Source organism: Echeneis naucrates, chromosome 21 (genome assembly GCF_900963305.1).
Source record: "Echeneis naucrates chromosome 21, fEcheNa1.1, whole genome shotgun sequence".
Lineage (NCBI taxonomy): Eukaryota > Metazoa > Chordata > Actinopteri > Carangiformes > Echeneidae > Echeneis > Echeneis naucrates.
This window is the reverse complement of record NC_042531.1, coordinates 5,937,324-5,960,252: the sequence shown is the minus strand read 5'-3', so window position 1 is coordinate 5,960,252 and position 22,929 is coordinate 5,937,324. Positions and strand designations below refer to the sequence as shown.

The window sequence follows — 22,929 nt, the reverse complement described above, 5'->3', positions numbered from 1 at the left end:
TTTGAATGTATTTATGCACCTTTACTTTAGTCATAGGTCTATTTTTAATTACCATTTTACTTTTACTTAAATGTGTTTCTTATTTCTCAAAAAGCCAAACCTGTACTCAGCTCCGCTCATATTGTGACGATTATTATTCTAACTTTATTTTCTGCCTTATTTCTGCTGCTCAAACCTCGCCTATTCCTGTTTTGGAGTTTCAGCGGAGCTTCTGTGTGTGTGTGTGTGTGTGTGTGTGTGTGTGTGTGTGTGTGTGTGTGTGTGTGTGTGTGTGTGTGTGTGTCTCAGTGTATGCGTGCGCGCGCAGCCGCTGCCGTGCGCTGGAGGCTTATGGTAATTGCGGTCTCCCGACTGGCCTTCTGGGTAGAGTCTGCGCGAGTGGGAGTGGAGCGAGTCGCTCGGTCTCGGCAGCGTTTATCCATTCCGAGCGGCACTCCCCGTACGGCTCCGTGCGTCCTCGGTGCGAACCGGGGACTCCGACCGGGCTGCTCTCTGAAGCTTCAACGAAGAAAAAAACAAAACAAAACAAAACAACAAAAAAAAAAAAAAAAAAACAACCCCCCCCTCCTCCTCCTCCAAAAAAAAAAAAAAAAAAAAAAAAACCCAAAAAAACAAAAAACCCAAAACCGGCGGGACGGAAACGCTTACACGGAATAACCTCGGGCGAAGCTGCCGAGATACGGATTCCTGAGTCGAAGAGGACGCGGAGTGACGGAGAGCGGGAGAAAGGGGCTTTTTCCGAGGACGGCGTGCTCCGCTGAAACCCAACATGGCGCTGCTGCGAGGTACGGCCGAGCTGAATTAATTTCTCAGCGAGTCCTCCGACCTCGCCACCTGTATCCTTCAGGGGCCCGGGCCGAGCGGCGCAGGGGCTCTCCGACTTCAAAAGACCTCGGAGGATCTTTGTTTTTGTGGATTTCTCTTCAGCTGGCCGCTCGTGTTTCCTCCGCGCAGGATCTTTTTTTTTTTTTGGTTGCTTCATGGAAACCCAAGTGACATTTGCAGCAGCGAAAAGTCCGTTTGAATTATAGGGTAATGGATGAGAGTTACCCAGAGACAATAGAATAAAGACCCACAGCTTCCCGTGCCAGACTTTTGTTTCGTGACAAGTGGATAACCTGTTAGACACTTTTAGTTGTTTTTTTTTCCCCTCTCTCTCTCTCTCTCTCTCTCTCTCTCTCTCATTTGGCCGGGATTGTCTGCCTCCAGCAGACAGGACCGTAACCGGGCTAGTCTGCGTTCGCTCGGATCGCTGCCCTCCCAGTTAACTTGGCAAAACAGGAAAAAGGCGTGAGTTGGAGCGGCCGACGTCTGGAACCAGCACCAATTAACCAGGTGAGACAATTAATGACCCGTCAGAATTACACGTCTTTGGCGAGTGTTTGGGACTGTGTGAAATCCCCCGCACGGGAGCAGAAAACTGTTTTGTTTAGTTGGGTTTTTTTTGTTGTTGTTGTTGTTGTTGCTGAAACGTGTAATGTTGTTTTTTTTTTTAAACGACCAGCAGCTAAGGTCAGTTGAAAGCATCTGGTGTTGTCGTATGGTGTGTTTTTAAATGGAAACCTGTCTCCCTGTGCGGCTGAATGTGGACGCTGTAGCCCGGCGCTGTGCGCTGAGACGGGGAGCGGATCAGCCACTTCTAAGAATAGCGCATAGGGTGGTCTTTGTGCGTTTCGGCGGGGCAGTGGCATGTGGTTGATAAATAACACGCGCACACATAATGATCCGACCATGAGCTTGGCCTTTTTTTTTTTTTTTTTTTTTTTTTCTTCTTCTAAACAACTGTCCTGTCAGCCGGACGGAAGTGAGAAGGACGCCCCAGAGATCCGCGGACTTGAAAGTGGCGCCGACCTCGACGGTGAATATTCAGGCTTTTCGCACTCTGTTGTGTGACGAAGTGTGTGAGTGCCTGTGGGGCGAGGAGCGCGCGTGCGCGCGTGTGTCTGTCTGTGCGCGTGTTCGTGCGCGCAAACGGAGCTTCTGCGCTAAACAAGGTTACGGAATCCAGCCTCGCCCTGCCAAAGGGAAACGAGCGGCGCTGCTCCGTTTATACACGCTTCAGTTCAGTTGGAGGGCATCCCCGCGGTGTCGGTGTGTGTGTGTGTGTGTGTGTGTGTGTGTGTGTTCATGTTCATGGGGGAGGTGTGGAGGCTTTGTTTGGACAGAGTGGACGCTGATCAGTCGTCTCGTCCGTCCCAAAGGTAGCAGTGGGAGAAGGTTTTTGTGGGGAGGGGGTTTGTGTGTGTGTGTGTGTGTGTGGAAGGGGGGGGGGAAGAACCGCTCACCTTCCTGTCTGGGTGACGGAAACCACTCTGGCATCGTGCCACCTCTCTTTCTCTCTCTCTCACGCGCACGCACACACACACACACTCGCACTGTCTCGCATCGTGTCTTGCAGGTGTTAGTGTGTTGTCTCGCTGTGTGACTGGTCTTCTCGTTGCAGGGAAATATCATTTTTGCGCACGGAGGACCCGCGCGGCGGCAGTTAGGACCCCCTCCCCCACTCATTAATATCATTAAAGTTTAGCCATTTCAGATGAACTCGCTCGTTTCATTGTTGCCTTCGCGAAATTTCCGACCACTTTTCCTCAGTTCGAGTTTCATCCAATCCGCCGTCGCCGGTGTGAAAGCTGTTTTTCTTCCCTCTGCAGCACTGTGGGTGGCAGCGATCGGCGTGAATCACTTCATATAAAGTTGCAGTTTAATTGAAATGGGCCGAGTGCTGCGAGGCGCGGACGTGTTCAAACGGAACCGTGTTCCCCAGCAGACTCTCCGCGGGCTGCTTCGCGTTTTACAGCCAAAGCGGCGTTAAACCGAGAACGCATTTATTTGTTGGTTTGTTTATTTGGCGTTGTCCTCTTAAAGGACTTTTTTTTTTTTTGTCCGGACCAGCTTCTCTATCTCGATCGTCGGAGGTGTGTGGTGAGGTTTTTTTTTTTTTTTTTTTTTTTTTTCTCCCTTCCTCCCCCCGTGCTGCCTGTCCGGGAGCCACACAGGCACTAATTAGGGGACGCTCTCTTAGGACGATCGATGTGCCTCATATTGGCTCTGGCTCCAGCTCATTGACGAGCTTAGTGAGGGAAGCAGCTACTAAAAGACCACTTAAATCCCGGCAGCCAATCCGGCCAGGATATACAGTGAGCTCCGCTCATAACGCACGCGTCTGCTCGGCCGAGCCCCGAACAGGACCTCGTGTTGGGACCTTAGGGGGGAGCAGGGCAGGGGATTAACTGGTGGTGGGTGGGTGAGGGGCGGATGGGGGCTACTTCAGGGGGCTTTTATACAGAAGAAAAGCTTAATTGTATTTAAATGGGGCCTCGGTCTCAGCTGGTATGGCGAATGTAAAGGACACATGTCAGACGTCCTTTTGGTGACCAAACCAGATTCATTTTTGTTTGTTTTGTTTTTATTTTTAGCGAAATGCAAACAGTGGCTGTTGGAGGTCTGGAGCTGTAGTTAATGAAATTACTGGTGATGATTAAGGCGGGTGATTTATGAGATTGTTCGGTTAATTATTCACCAAACTGGCTGAATAATATGAAGCCATTGTTCACGGATTTGGTTGGTTTTGGTGGTAATGGTGATAAAGAGGCTGAGACGGGACATCAGGGTCAGACTTTAATATTGGATGGGCCGCAGTAGAGCGTTTCCATATGCATTTGGTCCAGATTTCTCACAAAAAACAAATCACAACAACAATAATAATAATAATAATAATAATAAAGGGGTAATCCATAGAACCTATCTTCACCTATCCACTACCTGCAGCCCACAGCAGGGCCTGGTCGTCTGGTCTTTAGGTAGGTTAATAGAGCAGGCGGTGCATGCTGTGGAAGCGTAAAACAAATAGTTCACATTTTGTGTGGGCCGAGTTTATTTATAGTGAGCCCCGTCGGAGTGTTTTGCGCATCATTTTTCCACTGTGCGCTGTGAAGCCAGTGTGAGACTGATCTCTTCTCCAGGTGTTGGAGCACAGAGGGGGGAGGGCTGCTTATTGACACACTCATATTTCTCCCTCTGTCTTCATCCAAGAGGACGTAAAACAAACACTTTTATTATCCCGGGCCTATTATTTGTTGTTGGGGGGTGGGGGCGGGGGTTCAAAGGTGGTCCCCCATCAAAACGGGGGGTTTAGTCACGATGTCAGTTTGTGGATTGGAAATGATTTTCTAATCGGAAATGTGAAAACGAAATCTCAGTCCGTCAGAGGTTTCACTTTCAACCCTTTCCCGCTCCAGTCTCAGACGTGGTTCGATGTGTTTTGTTTAGTTTTGTATTTGTTTGTGTGTGTGTGTGTTTGTTTTTTAGATAGAAAATATTCCAGCAGTTTCTGTGTGCGTGTGCACGTTGTCGGGGGTCGCGCACCTGGAGGCAGCGCCAGCCCCGGGTCACAATGTGACGCTGAGTGATTTGTGACAGTGGATGTGTCAGTGTGTTGCTGGGGGGGATGGAGGGGGGGGGGGGGGGGGGGGGGGGGGGGCTGCTGGCTGTACAGGGACAGTCACGCTGCCTCCATTGTAAACCCATTAACCTGCTGTTTGTCCGCTTTTCTAATCTGGAATCAATAAAGACCACGTGGGGAACATTACGCGTCGGTGAAATCACGGGGCCACTTTTTCACATCAAGCCAATTGTAATGTGTTGGTGAGGCAGGCGGAGAAATGGGTAAAAATCTGTCAAAGGAAATGCCCCGATGTTTTTTTTTTTTCCACCCTCTGTCGGAGACATGAGGTCTGTCTTATTGTTGTCGCGCTTGTTGTTTCTTTTTTTTTTTTTTTTTCCCCTCCTCTCTCACGCCTGGATATAAAACAACAGCCTCGTCGCTGCCGGCGCTGCGCTCGCTGCTGAGACGAGGTGCGTGTGAACAAAAGCGGAGCGCGGCAGCGAGCCGGGGAGAGATCGGTTTTCCAGGCGCTGCGCAGCTCCCGGAGGAGACGTCACGGTTTGATTGAAGCTATGCTCCGTGCTGGCCTCCCGGGACCTCGCGATGAAACGGGAGACCCCCCCCCCCTCCCCTCCCTCCTCCCCCGCCTCCTCCTCCCTCCCTCCTCCACCCCCGCCCCTCCTCTCCCCTCCCTCCCCTCCCCTCAGCGCTCCACCAACCTTTTTGTTTCGATGAGGTCTGGAGCGCACGGATCACTTCCCCGCAGAGATGTGTCGGCCCCCAGCGCTGCTTCACAGGCACCGAGACGGTTAGGCCGGCCCGGGAGAGCCGCAGCTCACACATCACATTATTCACCATTACAGCTGATGCTTCTGCAGCCAATTACGCGCAGATGATAGTTTGTTATGAGTCTGGTTTTAGACATTAATTTCTCCCCTACACACAATGTTAGTTAATTCCGTCTCCAAAAGCAACATTTGAATGTCGGTGCTGATGGCTGTTAGATCCAGTGGCTGAAAATCGTGTGAGCACAGGGGCTGAAGTGAAACCACAAATCTCCCCATGATTGTGTTTTACTAACCTCGCTCTGGCCGAGCCGAAAGGAAGACTGATTTAGCAGCAGAGTAATGATGACACACCTCAGCTCCCTCCTCGGAGTCTCTGCAGGCTCAGGCTCGATCAGGCCTCCTCGTTTGTTTTTAGATGTCGGTGCCTCGGGCATCTATCTGACGAAATCCCACAGACGCTTGGCAGCGCAGCGGGGTGATGGCGATAGGAGTTTATTACAGCAGCAGCGTTCAAAGCAGGAATGTGTTATCTTCTGTCTGAATGGCTCATCGCTGGGGTCGGGGCAGCTGGAAAGGTTTTGACTTGGAGTTGGAGATTATAGATGGATAGATACAGCTCGCACAACCAGGTCATCGCTCTGGTAAACCATTGGTTTAATTAATTCATAGGCCATTTATAAAACCAGATCTTCCGGGGCTGCTGTTCTGCAGCACCACCGTCATTTCCTCGCGTGACCTGTGACCTTTTGAAAATCTAGGCCATCAGAGGTGTGAAAGTCGCGGTTTACCTCACACCGACTAGACACCTGTGAAAGCTAACATTCATTTGGCCCCGATGCAAACCTTTACACAGCACCAGTTACCGAGCCTAGCTGTGTAAACAGCCTATGTAACATTTTGCGGTGGGTGGGGTGGAGCCTTCAGCGTCATGTGCTCTCATTAAGGGCATCCAGCACATGAAAGCAGCGCCGGCATTTCAAAGAGAAGTCAAGAAACCTCCGGTAAACGCGGGGCGACTCGTGCATGCGCATCCCGATTACAATCAGGTCCTTTGGTGGCATAAAAGGCCATTTAGTCCTCATTTGGCCCGGGATGAATAGAGCCAGTTCAGCAGCCGCCGCCCGGGCTCTAGTGACAGCACGGGAAGGGGGAGAGAGGTGGAAGGGGTGAGGGGGGGGCGACGACTCACAATGTTACCGTTGTTGATGGCCGTGCTGCCTCGGGGGGGAGTTGAACCGTGCACCGACTTGCATGCGGCTGTGCAGCGGCCCGGGAGGACGCAGGGGCCCCTTGTTTACAGCTCGGTTGCTAATAACGTGACAGATGAAGAGACGCCGTTGGCTCCTTCCAGCCCAGCGCTCCATCAACAGCCCCCAGCTCGATCTGTTCCATCAGAAACTACACCGACTAACGGCGTGTCAACTCCCCGTAGACTGCGCCCCGGGTCTGCGTTTAGGATGATCAGTTGGCCCATTTGGCACACGTCGGCCTATAATCAATAACAATTAAAATTGGGCTCACATCCTCCACCGCACTTTCTAAAGCTGTGTGTGTGTGTGTGTGTGTGTGTGTTGGGGGGAGTGTGGGAGTTTGCCCCCCAGGCTGTGGACTTCAGTCAGGGTCCAGGTTTGGACCGAGCTGTTTTGGTTTTTTTTCACGTGTTTTCTCGGATTTGTTCCCGCTGATTTCTATTTTGTTCGCCGACAGCGTGCGCATAAATTTCACAGAGACACACACACACACACGCACGCACGCACACAGACACACACACTCACACTGCCTCGCTGTATTTTGTGTGTGTGTGTGCGCGCGCGCGTGTGTGTGCACGCGCGCACCCGCTTTTAATCCGTGTTTATCCCCACCCCACCCCCGTCGCTGCGGAGATTATCCTGCGTCACACTGCATTTTTTTAGAGCTGATCGGAGCTCTGCGCTTCAGAGAGCCTGGCAGAGCTCCAGGGACACGGAGCGAAAGGGCGCCGTCACTCCAGTTACACAGCCCGGCCCACAACCCCGCGTCCCCGCTATAGCAGCGGACTCATTTGCCAACGAGACCGCGCAGCAGCCGGATCATAAACACAGTGAATGATTGATATGTCCCGGACTCATTTACTTGTGGATCTGCGTTTTGTAGTGGGTCCATTTGTCAACTTCACGGGGGGAGGCGATACAGCCGCCCTCACGTGTCACCCCCCTTCTCCTCCCCCCCAGCACCGGGAGCTCAGAGGCCTCCGCTTTGGAGGAAATGGTGAGCTGTGCCAGTGTTTGTTCCGGTGCGTGTACCGCGGGTCACGGAGAGTTCAAGTCGCTGTCGTCAGAGGCAGGAAACGGGGGGGTCTGGTTTTCCCTTTTTCTTCTCTCTTTATCAGTCTATCCTTCTGGCCTTGTTTGCTTCTCCTCCCAACAAAACGCACAGCGCTGAATTTGGCCCTGCAGGGCTGCGCGAGGTTCCGCTGAAAACACCCGGTGGTTTTCTGTTTAATGGTGCGAGTCGGGGCTCCGCTCCAGCGGTCTGGTTTATAAACGCGGCTCCGACCGCTGCCCCCCCCCCCCCCCCCCCCCCCCCCCCCCCCTTCTCTCTCTCTCTCTCCCCCCCTTCCCTCTGCCCCCTCCCCCCTCCGCCTGCTGCTGCCGACCACTGTGATGGATTGGGCGGCCGTCGGGAGTTGTTTGTTGCGCAAACTATTCTTAGCAGCGGGGATGGGCGTCAGCGCGCTGCCTTTTCCTCCTTTCCTATCTCTGCCTCTCTGCCTCTCCTTCCACCCTGAATGTGACACATTGGCAGGATTTCTTTTGCTCACGCAGGCCTGTCCAAAACCCCGGAGAAAGCTGTGTTTGTGCATTTACTGCTCTGAGTGTTACATGAGCATCAAACGGTAATCTGCACAACTGTTTTAATACGATTGTTTTATTATATTATTATTATTATTATAACGCACAGATTTCCGGATAAAGAAGGCCCCACACACCGTCCAACAACAACAACAACAACCCTACAGAGCACTCTGCGTGTTGGCGGTGCGCAGTTCGGAGTCCAGAGGCGTCCGGGAGCTGAGTAGTTGTTGTTCCCGGCGGTGCTCCGGGTGTTTGCAGCCAGGTGCCGGGGCCTGACCTTGAGGCCGCCGCTGCGGAGTCTCATCTGAGCCGGACTGAGATTCATTTCATGGAAATGAAATCGGTGTTTCGCACCGTGTGGGCGCGTCGCTGAGTAATAACAGGCCGTTAGACACCGCGCTGTCTTTTAATTCTGCTGACCCGAACAAGAACAGAGCCTCATCTCCTCTTTGTTTTCTGCCTCTCTGGAGGAGCCAGAGAGAAACTTCCGGGAGGGGGGGCTGTGTTTATTTTAGGCGTTTTTGTCACGTTCAGTGTCAATTACTTTTCAGAGCTAGATGAGCGTGTGTGTGTGTGTCTCATAGTGAAAGCGCGTGTGTGTGTGTGTGTCTCTCATAGTGAAAGCGTGTGTGTGTGTGTCGCTTCAGAAAAAAAAAACAGGACACGGGAATGACGCAATTTTCTCTTCGCTGTCTGTCGTTTGCAGAGAGAAACGCATGTGGCCGCACTCCGTTTCAGTTCCGTTAGATGCGGATGTTGTTGAAGCAGGACTGTCCCCGGGGAGCTGGGGGGGGGGAGGGGGAGGAGCCATGCCAAGGGGCCCGCTGCAGGCTGATTAATGGGCCCCGGGTCACGGCAATAAAAGTGGCGTGCCAGTGGCGCGGCAGCAAGTCTCGGAGGCGTTTCTGTGTCGTGATGGAGGAGCTGAGTTTCTCTGCTGCTCCCAGCGCCGAGGCTTCATTTTCACTATTTAAAGGCGCTTCTCTGTCTCTGTCTCTGTCTCCCACCTCTTCTCTCCTTTGCATTGGCTCCATTAGCTGCGATGCCTTAACAAAAATGTCCACCCTAACGACTCATTCAGTCTAGTGCTCAAATATTCAAACTCGAATAATAACTTTTCAATAAAGCCTCACAAGCGGGAGCAGTAATTTCACCTTTTCTCAGTGTTGTTTCACCTCTTTCTGAAGCAGAACAAGGATTTAAGATTTTTGGAGCAGTTCTTTGAAATGGGGCAGACCTCTTAGTGGGCTGTTAAGGTACCTCTCGACTCACAGAAGCTCTTTGTACTGACATATTTCTTATATTTGCCATTTTATTTGCCATTTGTTTTCACATTTATGAATGCCACATTTATGTGTTTTGCCAGTTTCATTTTTTCCCAAACAAGGTTATAGCCTCTTTCACTCAGTAATTTGGCAACAATGTGTTGTCAGAGTTCTCAGCATGAAGCAGATTTTTTTTTATATTCACTAAAACAGCATCTTAAGTACCAACAGCAAAAGAAAAAAAAAAGTACTGCCACGGCATCCTCAAATCTTTTGACCCTCACTTTCTCACCGTAGCAATCAATACATCATACACATTTTTTGTATGTTTATTTTCTAATATTGCATGTCCTGGAAGTGTGGGGGGGGGGGGGTCTCACCCTGGCTACAGCTATCTTTGTATCTTTTATCTTAATGAAGTTGTGACACCCATCAGCAGTCAGCTGATAAAATTTCAGATTAAATGTTACAAGATGATTGTTAAATTAGTAATTTCCTGAAATAGTGCATTAACGGATAGTCAATAATAATCTTAGTGTAATTTATTTCAAAACTAACGTGATAAGATCTCTGTTATGACCCAGTGCTTTTTAAGAAAATCCAAATGTATACAAAACATGCTCAGATTAAAGGACATTGCACCCACAAAGGGGTTTAAGTGAGATTTATTTATTGCTCATTGTCATTACTCTGATTTTCAAAAACTTCAAAGAAATGTAATTTCATTCTATTTCATTACATTTCTCTTTTCATTCAGTTTTTTTTTTTTCCTTTTCTTTCTTTAAGGGTGGGGGTGTAAATTTTGTACAGCTGTCTTTTTCTCTTGCATGTCTTCCCTGGTGTGTTTGTTGATCTGTGGCTTCCGTGTTGGCGGGCGGGTAAATGGTCTCCCACCAAAGTGGTCTCTGGTGTATAATCTCCTCTCGTTCCTCTGGCTGAAGCAGCTGAGAGAGCAGGTCAAAGAGGGCGCACAAACCAGTGTGCAGGGAACGTGACTGAATAGACACGGCCCCGCAATGCATGTCTAGCCCACAGGGTAGGAAGGATAAGGTTGAAGGGAGGGGGGGCAGCGAGTGGAGAATGGGGGGTGGGTCGTTGCAGGGTGTTGACGGATGGAAGGGGAGGGGAGGCCCACACAGTGCTTTCATCTCCAGTGACTACTTTGGTACAATTTTGTGTGTGAGAGTGAGAGGAAGGTTATGATGACTGTAGCTTGCGGTGTCATTATCTTTTTTTCTTTTTCTTTTCCTCTTGTGTACTTCGCTCCTCTCTGCATTTCACATATACATCTATGTACCACCTTTGATTGCTCTATAGAAATAATACATATATTTATATATAATTTAGACTTGCAGGCCCTAAAAAGACTTTTTAATATTTAATTTCTAAATAATTTCTGTTTGGGAGATTTTATAACAAATATTTTTGCCATGTCAATTTTTTTTTTTTTTTTTTTTTTGGGTGGGGGGGGGTTGGCAAAACAGCTCAGATTTGGTGTGTGTGCCTGCGTGCATGTATGTGTGTGCGTGCAACAGAGCCAAGACACTGACTGCTAACTGTTTGTTCATCTCCACAGGGCAACATCTGTTCGTGATGTCGATGCTGAGACACAAACCAACCTGGAACTAAGACAAGGGAACCACATCACACAAAACATGGCAAGTCCCTGTGCCCTGGTTATTCATTTAGTCATGAATCACCTTTATCTAGAAATCAAGCACACAGAGTGAAACACGTCAGTCTGTTTCACTCTGTGTATGCCTGTTTCAAGTTAAGAAATAGCTTTAAGCAGCGTGGTGTTTTTAAATGTCACAATTATCATTTTCTTACATTCGTCTGATTTTGGTGATGAGTCACATTTAATTTTTTCATCCAATTTTTGCCGCAGGTGGATGCAAGGTTGACACCCCTGGCAGCCATGGGGTTGGACAGAGGCACTCTAATGCATGACGGTCTTCGTCTCCATAGCGGGGTTGTATACCCAGGGATCAGAGCACTACCAGCAGAGAAGAGCAGAGAGACGCCAGGCCTCCCTCTCACTTATAACCGAGATGGTCTCCCAGAGCTCATTTACAAGCCTGATGGCCCTCTCGATAGCCGTAAGCCCACTAATGGATACCTGGGCCTCTATAAGGGCACCCCTCCAACTCTCCACAAACCTGTGCTGGTTCCTGGAGCTGAAAGTCTAGGTTTGGAACGAAGGGTAGGGCCTGGAGAAAAAGCATCTGAGCTTAGCTTGGCGAGTGCTGGAGGCAGCTACCTCCGCCTGCCTTGGCTCAGCCCCTACCCTGAAGCAAGCATGTATCCCTTCATGGACACATCCAAGTATGCAGCTCTAAACATGTACAAAGCCTCCTTGCTCAGCCAACCCAACCCCTATCTTCCCCAGCACCTGGCCTACCCCTCCCTGTGTACAGCTCAAGGGGGTAATGTTAACCCTGCTGCAGCCGCCTCTGCTGCAGAGAGGCTCTACTACATGCCACCCTATCCTCCCTCTCCGATCTCTTCTTCACTGGTGGCACCCCCCATAAGGATTCCTGCTGTCACGGTGGCCCCCACATCCCTGGTACATTGCCAGGACAAGGGGCTTGGTGTTCCATCCCCATTCGCACAGCAACTTCACCAACCTTCCCCTCATCAGCACCATCAGGCTGCTATAGAAAGGGACCGATCCCCAAGCAGAGGCAGTAGACCAAACAGACCACCTTCAAGGAAGGCTACCAGCAACAACACCACCACCAGTAGCACTAGCACCAGTGGCACCAATGGTGGCAATCATAACAGTCTGGCTACTGATTCTTCTTCTCATGCATCGTCTCGCCTTTCTCAACCTCCCCCTCCTCCTGCTCTCATTGACAGTTCACTGGATTTACAAAGGCCAGTTGCTAGGGGAGGTCAACCACCTACCTCCTCTACTTCTTCAGTATCTGCCTCGTCCTCATCCACACAGTCCATTCCTCATCCATTTTCTGTGAGCAGCATGGCGTCAGAGCAGCCCTCCCCTGCCCGGCCTAGCCCCCACAAACCCAGGCCAAGAGATGGGCCATCTGAGCACAGAAGTGTTGGGGTTGAGAGGAGACACAGCAGGTCACCATCCAAACCTAATTTTGAGAGGCCAGCTCATCAACCCCAAGTAACCAAAGACTCAGCAGAGAAGCCCTTAGATTTGTCTGGAAGAATACTTGAGTTTGGACTTCCTCCCAATGGTTTCCCAGTTAAGATGGACACTATAACATCAAGTGCACGTTATGGTCTGACCCCGGGACGAGAGCTCCTAAAGGAAAACCTGTCTCTCTCCCCTTCTTCCCACCCTCACTCTGTGGTTAGCAGCACTTCTTCAAAGGTCTCAGAGAGGCCAGAGATGATCAGCACTTTACACTCCTCTTGGGTTGTACCCAGCCCCTCTCCTTCCCATGCACAGCACACACCTGGCTTGCCCGCCTCCCCACGGCCTAATACAGACCTGGCCCTTTCACAAGCCAAAGGCTCCTCAACTTCTGTCATCAAACACAAGGGTCTGGAGAGAGTACTCCCTCAGCAACGGAGCTCATCCTGTCCAAGGATTGGAGAGTCCAGTCATAATGTTCCCTCTACACAACACTCTGGCTCCTCTCTGGTGAGCTCCAGGGCCCTTTCACCCAAACCTAATGGCGAATGGGTCAAACACAGCCCCAGTCAATCAGAACATACTTCAGTTGCAGGCCACCACAGAGAAGGAACAGAGAAGCCCTCTCTGACCACTAAAAGAGGTGAAACAACTCCAGAAGTATCATCCTACAAGAGGGCCTGTTTAGAGAATGGGCACCCTCCAGGCCCCCTGTACCTCCCACAAAGTGATACATACCTGAACCACAATTTAGCCTATGCCAATAGATATCTGCACTACCCCATCCCTGATGGCATGGCGCTTCACTCCCTGCCAATTACAGGAAAAGGCCCTGTCTACCCTCACCCAATACTGCTTGGCAGCAACAGCCTTTACCCAGCACAACTGGCAGCAAAACACCCTTTACCCTATCACAACCTCCCAGCTGGGCCAGGAGGGGAGTACCTCACTTATAACTCTCAGGAGATGGCCCATCCCCTGATGCAGACTCACTCAGACAAGATGCCAGAAAGGTCAGAAGCAACTTTGAAGCCCCGGGGGCAGGAAAAATCCCGGGGAGTTGTTGAAGAATCTGGGGTCCACAGAGATCATAATATTGGCAAAGAAATCAGTGAAGGAAGCCAAATAAAGCCTGACAGGGAATCAGGGGCACAAGGACAATGTGGCAGTCAAAGCAAAGCTCCCCATTCCTCTGTAACATCAAGAGAAAAGATAGTCTGCATTGACCTTGTTCACTCAGACACAGATATTGAGTCTGCCCCAACAGCCCCCAAACAGCCCTCTTGTGAGACCAATACCAAGGTTAACCAAAATGAATGTTGTCATAGTAACCAAAAACTGACAAGGACTGATTTTGAGCCAAAACACCAACATCACCTTTCCCATCCTTATCCAACCCACCCTGGACAAAGCCCCAACCTGAAACCCAACCACATTGAGAGACAGCCAGAAACTCCGTTTGGGAAACCAAAGGTTCCTCAGGACACAGACTGTCCTGGTGTGACATCGAGTACATCCCCAGCATCTCCTGGGCGGGTCGCTCAGGCAGAGGACAGCTTGGAGGAACAGAGTCCCAGCCCAGACCCCGGAGACCAAGACCAGAGCACCTTGCGCTGTGCCCGCACTTCAGGGGAGCGTGGCTCTGGTAAGGACAAAGGGGACCGGGACAGCCGAGCTCGTCACTTCATTCAGCACTGCACTGATGTGGCAAAGGGGTCAAACCAGGAAAAAGTGTGCGAAGGGGAGACTGAAAAGGAAGACAGTATTGTTGACCTTGGAGAGTCTCAAGGAGAAGGGGACGAGGAGGAAGAAGATGGTAACCAAACTTCATCTAAAAACTCTCGTAAATCCAGTCTGGCCAAGAGGATTGCTAATTCCTCAGGCTATGTTGGCGACCGCTTTAAATGTGTCACCACTGAGCTGTATGCTGACTCCAGCAAGCTGAGCCGTGAACAGAGAGCTCTGCAGGTAAGACTATTAACACTTATGGCTGTGTGTATATAGAGAACAGGATATATTGGTCTCAAGCTGGTGGTGGGCCACAAAATTGTCAATATGACCAACTTTTCTCAGGTGCAGACATTTCAAACATACTTTCAGTTCTAACATTCACGCAGGAGTCAAACCCCCAAGGGCCACTGTCTTTATCCCCCTCTGCAATAATCAGAACTGCCTGTGGAACAAACCCTGCATGAAGTTGGCATACTCTGCATTTACAACACAGTACAGAATCATATAAGTGCTGTCATGCTACTGTCCTGGCCATAGACTTGACCTTCCCCTTAATTTATCATTGTCTTAGCGAGGTTTAGTGGAAGGCTAGTTGGAGGTCCTCTATCAGGGAGGGCAGTTCATAGGGTTAACCAGAGCTGCCATCTCTGTATGGTGATTAGTGAGCAGTCATTGTAAAGGTTATTTCTGTGCGTGCGTGTTTGTGTGTCTGTACGTGCTTGTCCTTGTGTGACTGCCTTGGGGCTAAAGCATGCGTTAGTGCTGACTGTGCTATCAAAGCCGTATACTGTAGTTTCAGAGCATGACTGTGGCAGCCTCACGGTTCACACTGCCTTTGGCTATGCTTAACCCCAAGGTTAGGGGCAGTGGAGGGCTTGCTGTGTGCTTAAAAACCAGCAGCTGCCATCTTTGGGGTTTCTCTTAGGCTTTCCGCATGCCCCCATCCACCAGTTGCTACCCCCCCCCCCCCCCCAATGGCCTGTGCTGCCCTGCCTGGTTGCTGTCCAAGGTTATAATTCTCCTCATCCCATTGGCTAAAAGACTCTCTCTGCTAACGCACATTGCACTGCATCTAAAAGCACACAATTGTAGCAGTCCCTCCCCACCCCCCCACCCCCCCCCCCCGCGCGCGCGCACACACACACACACACACACACACACTCACTCTCAACCATCATTCATACACACATACAGAGCTATTTGTTTCAGACGGTTATCTCTGGTTCCTTATGCTCAACGCTCAGCACAGACACACAAGCAAACCGTATGTTACTTCATCCACTGGCTCCGAGGCAGATATGTGACTAGGTTGGACATGTGTTGTCTGTCTGTTGTGAACGCACCCTAGAAAACTGTGGTTTTGTCTGTGTCATGCTTGTCAATGCACAGCTGCAACACAAAGCTATCAAACCCTCTATTTCTGGACATTAAAAGGAAATTAGATGCGGAAGTCTGTTTGGGGAAAAATAATTAAATGAGACAGTTAAAACTGAATTAGCATTATCAATCATACTTAGAATTAACATTGTTTTAATTCTCTTTTTCAAATTTCTCATTGATGCGGTTCAGAAATTATTTGATAGTTTTGATGCAGTGTTAATTGACCTGTTGAGTCAATTTAATTTGATTGTGTTATTTTGTGGGATTGTGGCTGCCTGTTGTGTGTAAACAAACATGTGGAGAAACATTTCAAAAATTCTTAAAAAAAAAAAAAAAAACTAAAGATGAAATGATGGACAGATATATTGAGCCCCCCCATTCTAATTGCTTAGATGGAAGTCATATCACGAGAGGGGAGTAATATAAGTCAACCTGCAGCTAACTGGGAGGTCAGTTCTTTACATTTCTTATCACATCTGCCTCTGATGGGCTCTGTCTCCTTGTAATCTGTATCACTGCACACTCCTTTTTCCCCCCACTCTCTTCTTTCCTCTTCTTCTCCTCTCTCTGCCTCAGGGCTTAGATGTATATGTTTCCTAGCCATGTTTATGTTTCAGGAAGGGAGATGCCAGGACTTAAGCCCCAGAGCGCATGGACTCACAGTGGCTGCAGTAGTCTAACCTGTGTCTTGATGCCATGCTTGTGATTTATCTGTCTACCTTTTTGTCCTGTGTGTGCGTTTTGTGTGTGTGGGTTTAATTTCTTTGGCAATTTCTATGATAATTTTTTTAATTATTCTTTTTTTTTTTTTTTTTTTTTTGAGACAATGTGATTTCTGATGCAATTTTTTGCTTCTGTAGTTGTTGAGGCCAGATTGAGGCTTAGAGAGGTGTGTGTGCGGTGTGGGCAGACGATGAGTGGTTTTCATGGGTTTTCTCTGCATTTGTGTGTGTGTCTGTGTGCGCACAGCGGGCAATGATGCGGTTCTCGGAGCTGGAGCTGAAGGAGAAGGAGGGTGGCAGTGTGTGTGTGTCTGCCTCGGCAGCAGGACGGGAGCTGGCAGACGGCCAGCGCAGAGAGCGAGCGCTGGAAACCTGCCAACACACCACCAGGCAGGGAGAGAGGGAGGGTGAGTAACCCAACACCACAGACACACACACACACACACACACACACACAGAGCCACTCTGCAAATGAACACTCAGAAAGGGACACACACAAACAATAGGTGCGCGTACACACTCACATGCATTTGCAGCAAATGCTTAGCGAGACCGGGTCACTCTAAAAAAAGACACTTTTCCACACACAGACTCAACACACATACGTGCGCACTCTTATACAAGCGAGACAGCACAAGCGAACGAAGGAGCGAGCGAGAGAGACAGAGAGGGGGAGTTTTATTTTCAAGAAGCCTTTTGTGCTTATCTGCACGGAGAGACGATCGAGAGGGAGGGCAGGAGGAGAAGGAGGGGCAGAGATTGCGTGAGAGAGAGAGAGTGAAAGCGGGGGGAGAGTTGGTGGGTGAAAGCGGATGGGAGCGCGCAACGGAAAGAGAGGGAGGGAGGGAGGGAGGGGGGGGTTAGTTACGTTGGCTGAGAGCCCAGCTGTGTGTTGGAGCGAGGCCGTGGCTGACGTGTGAGCCTAATTATGGCATGGAGGGAGACGGAGAGGGAGGGGGGGTGGGGGGGTCAGAGTCACGCTCTGTGTGAGAAGGGCGTGGTGCGGTCATGCCGTGGGGGAGGACAGGGAAGGGGGGAGGAGAGGGATGGGAGTTACCGTGCGCAGTGAGTGCGCAGGATGTTTTCTTGCCTCTCCTCCCTGGAAGTGCGAGCGGCTGCACTGAACCGTCAGGCCGCTGGCTCGGCTCACATCAGATTAAAAAGTCTTTACCCCATCAAAGTTTTACTGCCTGTCTTTAAAGCTGAATAAAAGCTGGCTGGTGTTTAACTGGCATTCTCCTTCTGTCAATCCCTCACCCTGTCTCACCCCCACCCCCCCCTTTTTCCCCGCTTCTCTCTGTCTGTCTTTCTGCTCTTTCTCCCCATGTGTGTGTGTCTCCCTTTCATCTTCTGTTGCTTATTTTTCTCTCTGCCCACTCAACCCCCCACCCCCCGCCCGTTTCCATCCGTCTGTCTCTGCTCTCCTCAGGCGTCCGGCCGGCGTACACTAATAACAGAGTTCCCGTCCTCCAGAGGTGTGGGGGCCAGAGGGAGCCTTTGTCCCCGAGGCACGGGGCCCGAGATGGGGCCAGAAGTGTTAGCCAAGGAGGGCTAAAAGATGGAACCAAGAAGGTGACGAGGGAGTCCGAAGGAGCTCATTGTTTGCCCCCCACTTTGACACCAGCAAAGGGGTACCCTGAAGAGACAGCCAGCCCATGCTTTCCACCCACCAGGAAACGTCCACTCTGCATCAAGGATGAGCAAGAGGACACAGAGCGGGATCAAGCAGAGAGGTTGTCCTACTTAGAGAAAAGACCCAAAATCTCTGCAGGTGAGACGCCCCTCTCGTGTTCCTCAAGCTCCGTCCCCCCACCTCATCTGCTTTCCATGCACCCCCTTCCTTCCTTTCCCCTCCTTGTCTGTTTTGGAGCCTTATCCCTTGTTTCTTTTCTTTTTCTTAAACAATCTTTCTATTCCTTTTGATGCTTCCTCCTTTCCAATCAATTCCACCTTCAACCTGCTCTGAACCAACCCCCCCCCCCCCCCCCCAAACCTACCACCCCCCCCACCCCTCTTTCTTCCTACTCCCTGTCCCATCTTTCGCTCTGTGTGGCAGCCAGCTCAGAGAAGTGTTTAATCCTGCCTTTGAGCAGTGTGCTAGAGAGACGCGAGAAAGAGGGACAGCCATTCTCTCTCTCTTCTTTCAGCTCTGCCGTTCCTCCGCTGCGCTTACCAACCCTCTTCAAAGCTGCTCTTTTCTTCTCTTTTCATCTCCTTGCTTTCTTCCCTCATCTGTTTGGGTTTCCTTTTTTTCTGGCATGCGGTATTGCGCTTGCTCTCCCTGGCACTGGCAGACGAGTCAAATACTTGTCCCCCCATGAATTTCTGGGGGGGGGGGGGGGGGGCTCTCCCTCTGCTTCCCCAGTCTTTATTGCTTTGTTTCTCCGCCCAATTCTTGACTTCTCTCCCCCTTTTCTTCTCAATCTGTCTGCTCCCTGCCTCTCGTGCATGTGTGTGTGCGTTAAACGTAAGGCTCAGAGGGGGTTTTACAAGCCATAAGAATGTAGTGATTAATGGACTTTGTTCTTTGTGCTCAGTTGTCTACAGATTGGTGTATATGTGCGTACAATAGTTTTGTGTTTTGCAGAAGGTGAGAGCAGAACATTTGAAAGGGTGGAAAAACTGTTTGTGGTGTAAGCTTGTCAATAATACACTTCTTAGTTTATCCAGTCAGCTTTAAAATACATTCATTATTTTAAATGAGGGGTGAGAAGTTGAACATTTAAAAAATCTATTTATTGATTATTGCATCATTAGATTTTCACAGGACAAAATCTATTCTAGGCAACATGACAAAATGAGAAATGTGGTTCACAGATGAGCGTGAGCAGGCCAGTGCTGAAGAAGATGATGACGAGGAGGTGCGAAAGCTCAAGGTCTGCATTGAGCTGAAGGGACTACGACTCAGCAAGCCCACCGCTGGCAACGCTTCGCCTGATGCATCCCAAATCAAACAGGAGAGGGTGTGGCCCCAGCCTCGATTAATGCCCCCGGCGCAGAGCATACGGGAGCGCAAAATCAGGGCCGGTGAGCCAGAAGACAGGGCCGCAGCGGCACAGAGAGCTGAGATCAACAGGAAATGGGGCTGCGAGAAGCTACTTAATGGTAAGTCTGAACCGCCAGCCGTGCAAACCACTTCTGTATCTCTGAGTTCAGCTAGGGTAACGGAAATCTATCTTTGGCTCACGTTTCACTTTCTTGTTGAGCGTTATTTCTTTAGGGGATTTCCCGGGAGCCTGAGGGGGGAGGGGGTGAGAGGAAATGAGGTAGGGGATACTTCCTCCTGCCAGTGGAAAGGCTGGGCAATCAGAAACAGCACCAGGGGACTCGAAGCTAACACCTCCTTTTTCTTTTCTTTTTTTTTTTTTTTTTTGGTGGTTTTGGGATTTTTGTTCAGCTGGCCTACGCTGAGAGAATGATGAAAGACTGAATGAGGGAAGTGGCTGGCGGAGATATGCGTGGGCAGGTGTAGTGTGACTAATGTGTGATCAATGATTTTTTTTTTTTTTTTCCCCCAAGCCCCCCCCCCCAAGACCAGTCATATGGAAAAGGGAAGGAGTACTGTGTGTGAGAAGGGGGTGGGGTGGGGTAACTTATTAAAACCAGGGCTTTCCCTTATTCATGTGCCCAAACTGAGGCAAAGGGAGGCACAGACGAGACAAGGAGAAGAGAATAAAAGAGCCGGAGAGAGATTAAAAGAAGTGCATAAAGCAGGGGAGATTTTGGTTTTATGTTTCCTGCAGAAACCACAGGTCTTGCAGGCCTTGATTGGCCGCAGCTTCTTTTTTTTTTCTTCTTTTTTTTTTTTACTTTTACCTTTTTAGATAACATCACCCTGGCAACAGCCATATTGTTGCAATGAATGTGGTTATTCCATTGTGTGTCTGTCAGGGCTATGGTCTTTCTTTTTTTTTTTTTTTTTTTTTTTTTTCCCCAGGATACCACTAATCAGACAGTTAAACACATTCATCTCGATGAAGAACCTTGTATTCTAAAAAGCTTTTTCTGCAGCAGGATTTACATTGAAAAATGCATCAACAGGATATAATTTCACTTTTCTCCTCATTTATTCCCAGCTTTTGACTGATTTGATGAAATCTTTATTCTAAAGCCTGTATTGCAATAATAATCAGACCTAGACCACATTCCTGTTAGAAATGCTGCCATCCTTCTGTGAGAATCTATCCCAATTAAGCTATTAAACAGCACTTTGACATTGTGTTTTCAAGGGCAGCTTTTTAGTTTTCATATAAATACGTACTGTAAGAAGCTGGAACCAGACAGTGCCACATTTGTTTAAGGAGATTACTCATAGCAGTGTCCTTGCTGCAATGAATGAGCACGCACAAGTTATTACAGGGTTGTTTATACAAGTCTGTTTTGTGCATGCAAGTGTGTGTGTTTTTTATTTTTAAAATTTTTCCTGAGTGAGCAGGCATGCTGCGCTCCCAGACAGCTCTGTGCACTCATTAATAAACCAACAGAGGGTGAGAGATGGCCTTGCAATACCTTCCCATCCTCCCTTTCCACTGAGCTCTCGCACTATCAGCCGCTCACTCTGCCTCTCTCCTTTCTCTCCTCCTGCTCCAGGAGTAGCTGCTGCTCCCCTTCCCCCCGGCCAGCTGAAGGACAGAGCATACCCGCCGGACCCCTTCTCAGGTGACCGTGGCCTCAAGGAGCCCAGGAGGGGCCCCCCCTCTCCGGCCCCAGAGCCGTCCATGGGAGGCACCCCTCCCCTCAAGCCTCGTCGCCATAGTGACACAGACAAGCCCAAGGGCAAGCGGCCTTGCAAGACCAAACACACAAGCCAGAAGGAGCGAGAGCGGGAGAAAAGGAAAGAGGCTGCTCCCAGCAGCCCCGGACAGCATTGTGTGGCTCATCTGGGAGCAGCTGAAGATGACAAGGTGAGTGCTGATAGGGTGTCTGGCTGTGATATGGGCGTCTGGATGTTTGCAGCAGTGTGTTTCAGTATGCCTGTCGGCGCCTCTGATTATGCAGCTGGGACAGAGAGAGAGGGAGGGAGAGAGGAAGGAAGTATGTTTACAATGTTTAGAGGGCTGCTGGAGCTTTGACCTCCTCCTGCCCTTAGCGACTCCCTGTGGAGCGCCTGCATGCATTTGTGTTTGTCTCTGGCCTTAATTGTTGAACGTGTGTCATCGGTGCTGTTTTGTGTGGTAGGTGCGTGCCAGCACCGTGACTGTCTGCGTGTTTGTGAGCATTCCTGACATAACAACAGGGCCCAGGAGCAATTATGCATCACACTTTGCTGAACACAAGGCTACGCACACACCCACACGCGCGCACGCAAGCACATGCACACAGAGGAATGTAGCAGCCGTGGTCCAGCGCATGAAGCACATGAGTTCAAAAGACAGGGAAAAAAATGAGCATGGGGAAAAATTGAGGGGGAAAAAAAGGAAGGGTAGTTGTTTTTCACCCGCGCTGCTCCTCCTCAGCCTGACAGCTGCTTCAACATGGAATTCCACTGAGAGGGCAAACGCACACACACGCACAGTCGCTCACAGAGGAAGACAACTCCCTCTCTCATGTGTTGAGCTCTGAGAGTGTTGTTGGTTTAGTGGTTAAAGAAAAGTGGTGTGCCAACCTGCACTGTTTGGGGTGTGAACAGTTGGTGTGAAAACTGTGTTTTTCTGTGATGCATAATGTGTCTTCCATACACAATAATCACACTCAAGTATAGATGATGTAAATGGAAAATCTTTTCTCTATTCAAAGCTACATGTGTGTTGGTAGAACACAAAAGAGGTTCAAAAAGTCATAGCAGGGAAAAATATTTTTAGGTGAACAAACAGCAAGTGTTGTGTAAAAATAGTTTAGTTTTTTTTTTCTGGATAGCCTTAAAGACTTCTCATTTAAGTTTGATATGAATGTGTGTGCGCACGTGCCCTTAACTGGATCTCCTGTGTGCGCACGCATGTATCTGTGGGTTGTGTCATCCATGTGCCCTTGACTGTCTCTGTGTGTGAGAGAATTGGTGTCCCGTCTGCTATGTGGCAGTGGCTGTAACACTCTCTCCCTCTCTCTCTCCTCAGCCGAGTGAGCAGCGCGGCGCTCCGAGGAAGAGAGCTGCCTCTCCTAATCATTATCCCTGCTCTCCAGTAAAGCCCTGCTCCCCCGTTGCCCTCTGCCCGCCCTCCCTGCAGCCCCAGGTGAATGACAGAATGGGCACTGTCCCAGCGGAGGCAGGGGCAGGGGTGCACAGGACCCCCCCTGCTGAGCCCCCAGCAGTGCGTCCCATCCCACCAGAGGCGCGTCGGCTGATCGTGAACAAGAATGCCGGGGAGACTCTGCTCCAGAGAGCTGCGCGTCTCGGCTACGAGGTAACAAGCTCTGCTATAAGCCACCTCCGTCCTCGCCTTAGCACCTTCTCTCTTCACATTTTACCCTTTTCACACTTTGTCTCACCCAAATCTTCCCTCTCTTCCTAAATTGAGCTAATTTTCTCCCCTTTGTTGCTATCTGTGGCGCTGGCAGACTTCTTTCCTGTTTTTTTTTTTTTTTCTTTTTTTTTTTTTCTTCTGATTATTCTTTTACATCTGTCCCATTTTCCATCTCCCCATCTCACCCTTTTGCTTTCTGTAGCATTTCTTCTATTTCACCCTTACCCGCACATACTCCATCTTTTTTTTTTTTTCTGTTCCTCTCGTTCGCTATGCTCTTTCTCTCTCAGGTTTCCGCTCGCTCCCTCCCCCCCTTTC

At 49.8% G+C, this 22,929-nt stretch overlaps 1 protein-coding gene across 2 annotated transcripts in view; it reads left to right on the top strand.

Annotated features, from left to right (window-relative positions):
• Positions 1-375: 375 nt before the first annotated feature.
• Positions 376-22,929, top strand: part of bcor (BCL6 corepressor) — a 32,539-nt gene continuing 9,985 nt past the window's right edge. The window contains exons 1-9 of one of the 2 annotated variants that reach the window (XM_029530347.1): positions 376-1,335; positions 10,848-10,929; positions 11,160-14,345; positions 15,881-15,937; positions 16,458-16,617; positions 17,640-17,981; positions 19,028-19,315; positions 20,801-21,114; positions 22,264-22,551. In XM_029530347.1, the coding sequence (XP_029386207.1) occupies positions 10,927-10,929; positions 11,160-14,345; positions 15,881-15,937; positions 16,458-16,617; positions 17,640-17,981; positions 19,028-19,315; positions 20,801-21,114; positions 22,264-22,551 (4,638 nt within the window). In that variant the 5' untranslated portion in view covers positions 376-1,335; positions 10,848-10,926. The remainder of the gene's footprint in view (positions 1,336-10,847; positions 10,930-11,159; positions 14,346-15,880; positions 15,938-16,457; positions 16,618-17,639; positions 17,982-19,027; positions 19,316-20,800; positions 21,115-22,263; positions 22,552-22,929) is intronic. The other variant, XM_029530348.1, reaches the window with a different exon arrangement.